Consider the following 13,709-nt stretch of genomic DNA (forward strand, 5'->3'; position numbering starts at 1 on the left):
ATCGTAAGCCGATCCTAGACAGGGCCTAAAAACCAACACGAGGTTGATCCCAGGAACATCCTGTCTAGGGCTAGCAAGCTACACCCTACACGCCGCTGGATCCTCCAACCCTTTGTAAGGCCTAACTATTGCGGATGTTAAACTAATCCTTGAAGAACAAGGAGCAACCGTAACGGATCGGATCTACTAAACAATGATCAAGCGGGGTGCCGCCCTACACCTAAGATAGGTGTAAGGGCGGCTAGATGTATACGGGTTGCACTACGACGAGTATATGATACGAAGAACAATGCTAACCCTAACACATCTAAGATAACTACGTTGCTCGCCATCAAAAAGGCTTCGACGACGAGCAACACATGAACAACGTAATAAGCTTGTCTTGCCTAGATCGCAAGATGCGATCTAGGCAGCATGGTGCTTACCGGGAGAAACCCTCGAGACGAAGGAGTTGGCGATGCGCCGAGATTTGTTTGGGGTGAACGGTGGTTGTTGTTTATTCCATAAACCCTAGATACATATTTATAGTCCGTAGACTTTCTAATTCAGGCGTGCACCTAACCGTGCACGGGTAAAACTCCAACTTCTAAATTAAGATGCGATCTACTATAATACAGATACATGGGCAATTTAGCCCAACTTCTCCGTGCCAGGCCGCTTCAAAGATCCTCCACGCGTACATCCTTCAAGCTTATCTCTCTTACGGCCCATCTCCTGATTTGGCCAAAATCTGGTGATAACAGTTTTTCAAAATTAAATCGTCGTCTTCGCCTGAGATCGCGGCTGGGAAACTGGCCCTCCCCACGCCATTTTTTCGTTCAATCCGGATGAAATTTACCCCGAATTTCGGCGTGGGGAGGCCAAACGAGTGGAGATGCTCTAAGGGCATCTCCAGCGGCGCGACGCAAACGGACGCTGAGCGACCGTTTGTGTCCGCCGTGACCGGAAATGCGTCTGGGACCTGTTCCAGCGGGGCGACGCAAAGTGACCGGGCCGTCCGCAGAGACGCAAACCTGGCCCAAATATGCGCCAGGTTTGCGTCTCCGCGGATGCTCGGCGGTCGCTCCGAGTGTCCGCTCGGTCCTCGCGCGGGCCCGCCCGGCGGCGGCACAACCGCTTCGTCTTCCGCGGCATTACTTCGGGCGGCGCGCTGCAGCCTTTGCAGGGCCGCGTTAATGGCGTGCCTCGGCTTCCGCGAGCGTGCACGGCGTCGATGCGTCTTCTCCGCCGATGCGGCACCGAGGCGTCGTTTCGGCAGTCTGCGGCCGCGTTAATGGCGATGCCTCGCGTGGCTCGCGGCCGTCGCCTACCTCTGCGCACATAGTAATGGCGATGCCACGCGTGGCGCGGCCGTCGCCCTGCCTCCGCGCTATATATACAGGGGCGCGAGAATCTCATCTGCTCCCCACAAACCCTAGCCGCCGCTGCTGTAGCGCCGGTTCCTCCAAGCAGATCCACCATGAGCAGCGCCGGACGCGGCCAGGCTGCCGCGCCTCCACCTCCACCTTCACCTCCCACTCCACCTCCTCCGGCGTCGAGCTCCTCCGAGGAGGTCGACTCCGAAGATAGCACCGATCTCCTCCACCCGGTCGGGGACGCCGCGGCCACGGGCCGAAGCGGAGAAGGAAGCACGGGAGGAGGCCGGCGGGCTACGCGGCGTTGGATGCTGGGCTGGAACAGCGCGAGGCTGGCGGCTGCCGCTGCGGCGAGGACTCCGACTCGGAGATATCTTGGTCATCCGATGACCACGATGCGCCGACGCCGTAGGAGAAGGAGGCGGAGCAGCGGGCCCTCGTCGAGTCTTTCGAGACGCTCAAGGACGAGGCCGCCAACGCGAGGCTGGAGCAGTGCCTGCAAGAGGACGCGGCGGCGCACCGAGCCATAGCGACCGCGCGGGAGGCGGCGGAGAAGCAGTCGACGGAGCGACGCAACGACGGTGCCGGCCCGTCAGGAAGCAAGTAGTCTAGGCTTATAGATCTACTTTGTATAGTTTTTATGCATTTTTATGTACTACTTTCAATGTTTTTACTATGTTGCAATTCAAAAAAATGGGCCGCCCCGGTGGGAGCACACCCAGACGCAAACGGACGAGCGGACAAAATATGTCCGCGGGGCGATGCAAACGGACGCTCGCGACCACTTTTGGGCGTCCGAAATGCGTCGCGCCGCTGGAGATGCCCTAACCAAGAAGCTCTCCGGCTGTTGAAATATCCAAGTGTGGGTTTGAGCCAACTTCTGCCAGAATTTGCCATGAGCCCTTGACGATGTCAATGAAGCTTCTAGGCCTAGGCAGCTAGGCTGGCAAGCCGCGGGAGAAAAGGTGGTAGTTCAGGTCACTTCAACGGACACAACTACTCACCAGTCACAGCAGTGACAATTGAAGTGACCTGACCGTATGTATTCCATGTCAGTAGTTCACACCACATATTTTGTCATGGTCTGGTGAGTGGTGACCGGTGAGTAGTGGTGATTGAAGCGCCTCTGCTTCAGTTTCCCAGCCAAACGTGGGTTTTTTTACTCTTTTTTAAGAACAAACTCGTCTGGCAGTCTGAACTCCGAAAGCGCAGATATGTAACCCGGTCTCGTTCTCTTTCCTGCATCCAAGATTCATAGCTAGTATACACAAGAAGCAGTAAGTGCATATCGATTAGCTACCATCAGTTTCTGATGACCCGTAATTACTTGTCAGTACAAGTGTATGGTGCCGAGTTGTACGAGTTCATCATTAGCAGAAGAAAAGCCGGTCTCCATTCCAAATAATAGTCAAGACATACTGTTCAAATACCTTGAAGTATGAACGGGCCAGGGCTCATCCTCCTCAAGAAAAAACTTGGCAGTTTGAACTAGTGAAATGGAATGTATACGGTGAATATGTACTGTGCTGCTGTTCATTAGTTTGTACTGGTTTTCAGCTGTAGGAATTCAAACCATGGCAGATTGGTGAAGTAGTAGCAGACCATGACAAAACATCCAACATGAACAAGCAGCTTTCATTTACAAGATTGCTACCTACTACACTAAAATTAGCAGTCTTCCAAACAAAGAGGCTCAAAAGCCATGTGAGGTTAGGGGAGGCTCTCAGGGCAGCCTTTCTTATATGTCACAGATAATAAGAGCTGCTCACAGAGGGACTCCCCATGTCAGGGAACCGTAACAAGAGGTATAAAGAAGGGCTTCTTCTAAACATCTAACATTAGATCAGCTGACACCTAACAGACTAACATTTGTATCGATAGGTCGTGACGCAATACCACGTGAGGAGCTAAGAGTCTGCCTGCTCGGATTTCACCGGCGTCTTGGTGCCAAGAACCGCCACTGGAGCAGCGGAGGCGCCATTTTGGTCGGTGAGACTCCTAGCGACGACCTGATCATCGACAACATCAAAGTTGAGCTTTCCGTTGACTTTCTTCCCGCTGCACAAATTTCAAGTATTCTGGGGATAAGTATTGTGTTTCTCCTTGATAGTTGAATGTCAGAAACTTTTCTTCTGCGACTTTACCTGTTTAGGCGGGTGTTAATGGCCTTCAAGTCTTTGGAAGGGCTCTGGAATGCTTGGGTGCTCTCCCCGACGCAGGCGTAATAGCTCTTAGAGCTTGGAGAAAGCAAAGTATCCATCTGAAATGGTCAATGACATTGATCAAAGACTTGCATAGCAATTTAGAGTCAGATGATAATACATATACTAACACGTAGAAGATTTAAGAGGTAGAAGACACGCACCTTTGATGTTCGTAGTGGGGAGACGTAAACATTACGAGTAGCAGAAACTTTCTTTGGAGACATGTCAGGAAGGGTTGGAAACCTAGCCAGCCGAGGAGATTCTGGAAATGGAACTGCTGATATGACAAAAAAGAATACTTCAGGAAAATCATTTACAAATTCAGCATTTCAACAGTGTTGCTTAATTTCAGTAAATCAATACATACCATCAGAAGCGCTTTTTTCCTCGCTGTTTTTGTTTGGACTGGTGCAAGGTCCAAGATCTACCAAGAAAGGCTTGACGGTAGGAATAAAAACTTCATTGTAGAAAGTGATAATATCAAGATGGTCCGCTCCGATTTTCTGGTGTGAAAAGAGTTTGTCAGATAAGTGCGTCAAGTAACAGAGATTTGAACAAGAGGTCACTAACAACAAAACAAGGTGGAGCTTTACCCCACTGCGGCTTCTTGATGGCCAATGGACATAAACACTACGGAAAACCTGTGGCTTGCAATGAGGCTGTTTTCTGTAGCTATAAATAATCTCCTTGAATGTAAGGGCCAATTTAGTTACCTGCAAACAGCAATAAATGAACAATAAAAAAACTGTATTGAGAGAGACCTTTATCTGCAGATTTTCAAAGTCCAGTGATTTAAACATACCTTTGCAACTCCATATATGCTGCACAGTATAATTTGGTCAACGTGCCTGTTGAAAAAAAGCGCAGTGTGGTGGTTGATGATTTGCTGGACAAGGGAGTATACACACTCCACAGTTTGTTGATGAAGATTCATTTTTTCACAGAGACCTTTGATTCTAATAGCTGCAAGTTTTGCTATCTGCAGGGGGCAAAAAGGTGTAGTGTAATCAGCAAGCATTTTAGTGCATCACAGTACATCGCATCGAAAGCACCCACCTTGCTCAAGAATACACCTATTCCTGTCTCTGCACATGTTTCTCCTGCTGCTGCAGGATTAGGTCTTGTTGGGCTGCAATCAAGGCAAAAAATTAAAAGTTACAGTTTGAGCATCTTGCTGACCTGACAAGTATACACAGGAATCAAGGAGGAATATAAACCTTGCAAACGCCGATTGAAGAGGAGGTAGTGACTTTGATTTGATGGTATCTTTCACTGGCGATCTAAATGAGATGTCTACCAGCACATTTCTCCTTTCAGTACAAGCTCTTTTGGGCGATCTAACTTCATCTTTATCTACAGAAAACATGACACACAGGAAGTTCAATAATAACACACTCATATATGGAAACGGAAAAGCCCTAGAGAAACTGCTCATTTAACAACACTTTAAAAAATGATGATGAAACAGGCATATGTTGATGGTGGCTTTGTAAAACTCTTACCTTGTAAGAGTTCTTGCTTTTGAAATGGAAGAGGTGGAAGGCCCCCACTGAAATATCATGATGCACTACAATAGCATCAAGTGATGGCATTGGCTCAGCCAGTAGACCTAGCCGATTTATTTCTGCAGATAATGCTGGTCTAGCAACAATTAAGGAATTGTACATTGATGAGCCTTTCTCCCATGCCAGGCTTTCCAGAAGCCTCTCCTCCAGTGAATTCAAATGACGCTTCAACTCTCGTGGAAGTGTATCTTCATGCCTAACAAAGCTCTCTATGACTTTACTCAAGTCAAAAGCTGTTATACCAGTTTTCTCTAACACAGCTGGAAACATCATTGTGACTGTCTTGTGAGTGGCCAGGACTAACTCAGCAGAACAGGCAATCATGCACCGATGAAATCGCTCATTAGACAGAAGTGATGTAAGATTGCTCCCACTCAAGATCTGTGACTCTGCTCGGCACATTGATTCTAGAACTCTATAATACAGCTTAAGAGCTTCCATTTTCCTTTGCTCTGTCCAGATAGCATCCATCCCATTTGTGTTTCGCACACTAGTACACATACGCTCACCAAAAGAACTTCCTGTGAATATGGCTCCGAGTATAATGGCAGCTCTAGATGTAATGTCATCTGTTACATCCTTATCACATGACGAGAAGAAGCGCAGCAACTCCCCAGAAGGTCTTGAAGGAAGGGGTGTTATTGTAGACCGAAGCCACTTGGCAGTTGTCATGGCTGTGCTCACTGGGGTGGAAGGAGCAATCTTTGAGTTGCAAAAGCTATTTCCGGTAGGTGATGGACAGAAACGTGGAGGAGACATTGGAGCTCGGCTTGTTGTTGATTTTGTAGGTGAGGTCATAACATCATACTTTCTCTGCAATATCACAGATAATGTTATTAAAGATCAAAGCTTTTAAGCGCTGAAGGAATGAAGGAGCAGGTTTAACTTTATTCGTAATTACCTTTGTGCCCGGTAACTTAATGGCACCTCCTGACAGACTTCCACTGCCAAGCAAACTATCCTCATCATTAGCGAACATGCGCTCATCTAATTCTCCCTTAGTGTTAAGTGCATTCTCATATTCCTTTTCGAGGGTCTGCAAACTTGATTTCAATGAATCTTCCTCGAGAAAATTCTTAAAAAATGTCAAGCCCTCTGCATTAAATAATAAAGTAGTTGTAGCATTGGGCAGCAAAAATTTCTTGAAGACAAACATTGATTGCAAAAATTTGAACTTTTATTTTCCGACCAGACTCATACCTGGATCAATAAACGACAAATTGCCCTGCTGGAGCTCTGTAGCATCTGTGCAAGGTTTCTTTTTAAGAATATCCATAATGAGAGTGTTTGTCTTCTCCAGTGCTTTGCGCAACTCATCTTCTGAGGTAAGATATCTTTCGCAAAGGGATGCAATAAGCTTGACTCCCTTATCTGACTTTTTAGCTGATTCAAATGATAAACATCATCCATCAGCTTAAAGCTGTAAATACCAAACAAGCTATGCATGTATATAAAAAGTCAAAATAATGAGGTAGTTGTTACCAAAGAAGGACGAATCCTGGATACTGAAGTTCCTTAGCCGCACAGGGATATGAATAATAAGTACAGCCTGCAGGCAGTAAGAAGTAATCATTATTTACAAGTTGACTAATATTATACATCGATTGTCTTGTTGCGTGAGAAGGGAAGATCAGAAGACACACGTGAAACTGATCATAGTAGGGAGTCCTTACCAACACAGAAACTAGCTCAGTTGTGGATGTTAAAAGATTCTTGGCCCGGCTATTTGTTTGGATTCTAAGAGATAAGAAGAGTAACCATCCAAAGCGATAATGTTCAGAAGCTTGTTGTGCACTTGGTTCTGAAGAGTTATCTGCAGGCTTGCCGTCATTTGACAGGAATAGCTCCTCGTATGCGCGTTTGTAATACCTGAACCAGACAAACATCACTGTCGTGTATCAAAACATAATAGTTCATAACTGATAATACCAAAGAAAAACTAGTACAAGAAAGAGAAAGAAGGGCAAATGAGCTACGGTTCAGTGAACATAATTACTAAATGGACTCCCTCAAAAAAAAATACTAAATGGACATTTTAGGTTACATGTAGCCAGCCAAAAGTAAACATAACGTGAAGTATCACTCACCGGCCTAGTGAGCATAAATGGACAATACCAGCTTGCATCTCCTGTAACTGAGCATAAAACAAAGAAAATGCACTAATCAGTAAGGGATGAACACGTAAAACTTGTTTCAGTTCTGAAACAGGGGAGAAGACTTTTCATGTTTGTGGTGTATTACCTCAAGCCTCTTCTCCCAATCTGAACCATACAGACCAGTCATAATGAATCCAACCTTTATGCAGAACTGAGGCATCTCCTTGAAAAAATCAACAATTCTGCAGGGCATCGAGAGAGAAAAGAATCAGATTAGCACAAACTGAGCACTTGCATACAGCCTTACATACCAAAAAAATGCAGATGTAGCATACACCAAAATCAAAAATTTGCAACGCTTACTTAAGTTCAAATGCCCTCAGGATCTGACGCAACGTGATGCCACCATCTACCTTGGCTTTCTCCCCTGTGCTGAGCTTAGACACGCAGTACAGAACACAGGCGGACCAGGACCTCTCGGTCTCCTCGGGCTATAGGGGCACAAGAAGCACAAAGGTTAGCTACATGGCATTTTGCCGAACTGGAAGCAGCTGATGAAGAAGAAGAAGACGAGATTTACCGATCCAGTGGCCAAAGACGACATGCTGGACTGGAGGATGACCCTGGTCTCTTTGAACAGCTGCATCGCCTGCCTCGTCGTGCTCTCGTTGAGAGCTAGCTTGCTCTGTTCGGCAGCAAACAGAGTAGTTCAGAAATTAGATGTTAAAGCAAAACTCAGGGCATGATGAAAATAGCGCAGAAGATGGAAGATTGTCGTTTCGCCTACATCATGGTAAAGGTTCAAGCATTATAAATCAATTAAATACACAGGTAAAAAAAATCTCGCCCGGAGAGACAAAAATATAAAAACATGTTTTTTTTCCTAGGATTGAAGTAGCAACAGCCATGAATCGCCGAACTTTAGCCCTAAATAAAAGATCGTTCGCAATCATGAGCCTACAGCATATCACTAGGATATCCGCGACACAGCGTTTCCCTCGGAAGATTTCAGAGTGAGGGCACAAAATCACGCAGAAGAATCGGGAGGGGCGAAACAATTTGTCAAGATAATCTAATCCGAGGGGAGGAGAGCCCAGAATCCCTCTGATCCGGAGCGATAGGGGAAAAAAGACCGCATATTCCCCCCCCCCCCCCAAACAGCCTAACGCGAAGAACACAGAGGACCAAACACGGCGACGAACCGGAGAAAAATCGGAGATTGGCGCCGAACCAGGCACGATTTCTTCGCGGGGAAACAAACCCTACACGGCGGACTAGAACAGATCGCCAGAGGGAAACACGCCGGGAGTACTACCGCATACAGACGACGAGAGGAGGGCGGGGCGAAAAAGATTCAAACCCCGGACTGAAATCCCTAATCCCGCGAAGAACAGGGTCGGAGACCGCGCGTACCTTGCAGAGACCGGCGAAGCGCTCCTCCATGGCTGCGGCGGCGGCGGCGGCGGAGGCGGCGGTGGACCCGTTCTCCGTCCTCCCGAGAGCCGGGGTGACCGAGCACGCGTCGCTGACTCCCGACCCGGAGCTCGCGGGGGGCGCTCCGTCCATACTTCCCGCAAACACCAGGAACCAATCTCAGCCCTGTAAATCTCCGGCGAGCGGCGGTGGTGGTGGCGGTGGCGGGGCTAGGGCCTGCGCGGTGCGTGGCGGAGAAGGACTCGACTCGAAGGGGAAGAGGGGGCAGAGGCGGCGTAGGTTGGGGTGCGCGCCAAAAAGATAGGATTTTTATGTGCTGGGCGGGGGGCGGCGCGGCTTTCTCTGCGTTTGGCGGGTGGTTTGCGCGGCAAGGAGGCTGCGGGGTGGGCCCGGGCGTTTGGCGGTGCGCTTTTTGGCGGGAGAGCAGCGTGGGAGATGGCGGGAGATCTGGATGTGACGGGATGGGTTCGTGTCAGGTTGTGGGGCCGGGTAGTTGGTGGGCTTGTCGGGATCCGAGGCCACGTGCGGCTCGCGGCTGCGGCGGAGGGGCAATTCTGTCCGAGCGGTGAGAAGCTTGCAATGGACGATAGCGTCTCCCTCGAATTTGTTTGGTTTTCTTCGGCCAACGTGGACCGTTCGTGCGGATTACTTCTCCCTAAATTAATCAGGCACGGGCACGCTTCTTTGATATGGAAATATCATCTCATCGAATACAAGAAGAAAAATGGTGCACAATTAATTAGTGGAAAACCGAAAGAAACCGATATGTCACCTCGCCCAATAACAAGGATTTAGGGTTTCTCCGACACTTTCTTGGGAGATGATGTGGCATCGCCTCGCCAACACCCTCAATAAGGCCGGACACATCGCCCAAGGGTGTTATTGGCGGTTGCTTCAGCCATAGTCTAGGGATAAGCTTTTAATTGGATCTGTCTCGCGAGCCTCCTTTGCCCGTGCATTCAGTGACTACCTTACAAGCCTTCATGAGCCAAATTTGTCGGATATTTCCCTTCCATGCACGAGCGTACAAAGAGGGTGTGTCGGCCGGGTGGGCCGTGACACACGCCAAATAAGGGAGAAAATTTGACTACCCCTAATATGTTATTCATGTCGTGGCCTAGTTTGGAGTTTTCTCCTGCGTTATTTGTCTTCTCCGCACGCGTGAGGAGGCGGCCGATAGGGCAAGCGTCCGCTTCTCCTCTCGAATCTCGCAACGGAATGAGGAAAAGCAAGACCTAACTCCGGCAGCCGCCCTTTCCGGCTTCAACTCCTGCCCGCCCAGACCGCCTTCATCGGATCACCCCCTTCCCACCCCTGTGCGCCGATTCCTCTGCTCCCGCTCTGCTGGAATACTTCCAGGCTCACCCAACAAAGATGCATGCTAGATTTGGTGCTCAACCCAGTAGTGCACAATCCAAAGGTGTGGCGCATAGTAAATAGCTAGTTTATGTACGCTGCTGCTCTGGTGAATTGATGAATTTTTGTCCAGATAAACACACATCGGTTAAGATTGTTGGAAAAAAACACATGCTATTTCTTTGTTCTATTAAATCAAGGTTTTATGGTTTCTTTAGCTAAACCAATTCCATCACTACTTGTTGCCAAAAAAAATCCATCGCCACTTTTCAATTTATTTATGGTACATTGTCATCTAGAAAGAATTTGTCACAAGATAAAAAAATAGATGAGTTGTTTAAATTCTAAAAAGACGAGGCAGAAAATTTTCCAATACTAATGGAACTTCCTCCATTCTAAATTTTTATTTATCAATTTTTTTTTGGAACGGGGGGAATATTTATTTGGCATTTTTTATTGCATAAGGTCTAGTGCGATTTATTTGGGGGAAGTACAGACCCTTCAATATTTTTCTGGGTCTGCCACTCCTTCCGCCATGAGGTCCTTGAGCCTAATTGCACGAGAACAAGTCCCACACAGCCAGTCGCTTTCGAGCTTTGCCCGACCTCATTGCCAACAACAACGAGGGAGGGACGAGGTGGCGGTGGCACTAGGGTTTCCACCCGAGCCGAAAAAAGTAACACAAATGTTTTCTTTTGGACCTAGCTAGCACACACATGTTATCAAATACTGCAAGTGGTAACAAAAAAAAAGTAGGAGAAGACGCTATCGAGGAAGCCGGTCACGCGTGGTGAGGCATTTTGGACAAAAATAATTCAATCTTGAAACAAATTTAAAAGTAAACCTTCTGCAAAACAAATTCACAGATCTATCCTTTGTGTCATGCATGTCTCCACGGCGTGGCACATCATTGTGTGGCGCCGTAGGCTAGGGTGTGGCACCCCATTGTGCCACGCCATGGTTGGGACGCGGCAAAAAAAAAGTGTGACATGAAAGGGTTAAATCCGTGAATTTGTTTCACCAATAGTTTATTTTTCAAAATTCTTTTAACTTTAGGTCAGTTTTGTGAAAAAGCCGCGTGGTGAAGCTGTGTGTCAGTCCAACAGACGCGAAGGCGAGCGGACCGCAGGTGGCAAACGCAGCAGTAGGCGTAGCAGCAAGGTACAGCAGTAAAACGAGAATAGTACGAGACAGGCTAGCAAAGCTGCGGCAGGACGTACGCCTGCGTCGCGTCGCATCAGGGCACCACAACATTCTTTTCTGCACGCACTCTCGCCCAAACAATGGCCGAATCCAAGGTGCGTATAGCGCGCGGCGCGTGCCTGCGAGGCTGCGAAGAATGAGAAAAGGAATGACGCGATGCGGTCGCTGATCAGCAGCAGACCAAAACCGTACCACACCACACACACATGTACTACAGATGTACTACGTAGTACTAGTTGAATGCCCGTGCGTTGCTACGGCCCCATCAAATTATTTTTCATGTCACACATGTGTATATAAGGAAATAGATACATTGTATTCTAAGACAATCTATTTTACTAATGCTGAGCAAAGTGGAATCTTAATTAAGGGTTGTTGCTTTAGTTAAATTATAGAATTTTGTCAAACTACAGTTAGTGGGATCACCTAAGGTGTCAAGTGGGATCTCATAATGTCCCGCTTCTAGTTCATTTTGTGATTTTTAGGTTAATTTTTTTTGCATCTCTAGTACCACCCCCTTGACGAACAAGTGTGGCCATACAAATAAGTGTGGCATGCTCATTTAGCGCTAAGCACAAAGTATTTGCATCAAATAGGGACGTGAAGAAACCATGACATATGAGGCTGCATTTACCACTTACATGGCATTGTGGGGTGGAGATGGTTAGCAATTGCACCGGAAATGCCAACTCTGCCTTCTGATTGGATGTTCTCTTCCTTCACATTCTTCTTGGACGTCTCCACCTTGGCATTCTTCTCCGGTGGTTGTGATCCATCTCGTTTGAAAATCTTACACACGATCTTATGTAAAGAGAGTCATTAGAACCACCCTACCTCACATGCTCACTCATGGACACAATAAGCAACAATCCATCTGTTGGTTTCGATTTCATTATATGAAGTATAAAAATGAAAGGGAAGATAACTACATGTAACTTTTGGATAAATTTATTTTTATATCACCAAACCAATCCAGCAGATAATAATAAAAAACAAACATGTCCAAAAGTATTCTACGTGAAAAAGACTGGAACATTTCAGAATGCCCTTTATAAATGGAGCAGATGATCTACGAAGTCACATATACAACTTACTCCACATGATCACCAACATTGTGCCCAGGTTTGGCACATTTGAACAGAAGAAACATTTCTTCACGTGATAAATAGATCTCCTTACATTAGGTGGCTCATGAAAATTTGCAAGAATTGAGTGATAAGTGATATAGAACACTTGCTTCAACAATTTTTGTGTGTCCTAATTGATGCCCTGTAGCTCAAGTACAATCATCATTGATTTAAAGATATTTTCATTTGGAAAAAATCCGAAACAATTCTAAGTGATCTTGTACCAACTTCTAAATCCGTTTTAAATCAGTGTCCAGATGTTTACTCAAAAGAATGCATGCATCTTACTATCAGTCCTCATCTTCAGCAAGACAAAAATGAATGCATGCATCTTAGTATGAGCCCTCATCTTTCAGCAAGATGGAAATGAATGCATGCATCAACATGTAAAATAGTTAGCATGCTCAAGTCCTACGTTCAGATATTAAGCAATGTTTTACAATAAATACAATTGATTTTGCATGTAGAAAGTACTGGCCAAACAACCAAAAGCAACGTTGTACCTCTAGTACTTTGGCATCTGCTGAAAAAATCACCGAAAACGTTCAATTTAAGCACAAAATGGGTATACAACGGTGTACTTGGGTTGTTAGTTGCGGGTTGTGAACGATCCGTCCACATGTGTCCCGTACAGATCCGAGTTTTGAATCGTACAAATCGTCTATATCATTTATACAAAGGCATGGATGCAGGGCGATGGCGTGGAGGCAGAGCTACTCCCAACTGAAGCGATTCATTCTGGAGAAGTGGAGATGGCTTCATATAGATGTATCAGCAGTGGTAGCATCTCTTTGAATATTTTTGCAAGATGCTGAGAGACAAACCAGGGTAATAAAGATCAAACAAACACATTGAAAAGTTTGTATCTATCACTTCTATTGTTAGATAAACTATTTAAGTGTAAATAGCAATTTAATAGACACAAAACAATATCATGTTAATTTTTTCCCTTACGAACACAAGTATCCTGCGACTGAATAATCAGCTGCCAAAAGACAAACCACGAAATTCTAACACCAGAAAACATCGGCAGCCCTATAAGCATTGTGTTTGGGGAGAACAAACGGGGACAGATGTTTAGCTGATATAAATTTAGTATTATCTAGAAATAAAGAAGACAACCAAAGTGGCAAATTGTAACACATTCAGCATTGTTGTAAAGACTACAATAGGAAGAAAATCATTAGGAAATTTACTCTCTCTGTCAAAGGTAAACCATTGCAATTGTAAGAAGCACAAAATATGCAGCTATAGCTACAGGAGAGAGAGAGAGAGAGAAATAACATACGTAAAGAGCAGAATAAACTCTTCCGCAAAGAAGTTAAACAGTTTCCATTTGCAAGTGCAGAACTGACCTATCTAGAAATGG

The 13,709-nt window shown here is 46.2% G+C and overlaps 1 protein-coding gene across 1 annotated transcript; it reads right to left on the bottom strand.

Moving 5' to 3' along the window:
* Positions 1-2,959: 2,959 nt before the first annotated feature.
* Positions 2,960-8,786, bottom strand: LOC124679121 (retinoblastoma-related protein 1-like). Its single transcript, XM_047214943.1, is given in 19 exon segments — positions 2,960-3,413; positions 3,500-3,615; positions 3,721-3,836; positions 3,927-4,062; positions 4,153-4,272; positions 4,362-4,538; positions 4,616-4,688; positions 4,777-4,912; positions 5,062-5,109; positions 5,112-5,937; positions 6,026-6,219; positions 6,325-6,507; positions 6,607-6,673; positions 6,798-6,993; positions 7,212-7,258; positions 7,366-7,462; positions 7,584-7,711; positions 7,801-7,905; positions 8,634-8,786. Coding segments are annotated over 19 exon segments (3,069 nt in total). The 3' UTR covers positions 2,960-3,262.
* Between the last annotated feature and the right edge of the window lie 4,923 nt (positions 8,787-13,709).

The sequence above is a fragment of the Lolium rigidum genome, chromosome 1, assembly GCF_022539505.1.
Source record: "Lolium rigidum isolate FL_2022 chromosome 1, APGP_CSIRO_Lrig_0.1, whole genome shotgun sequence".
NCBI lineage: Eukaryota > Viridiplantae > Streptophyta > Magnoliopsida > Poales > Poaceae > Lolium > Lolium rigidum.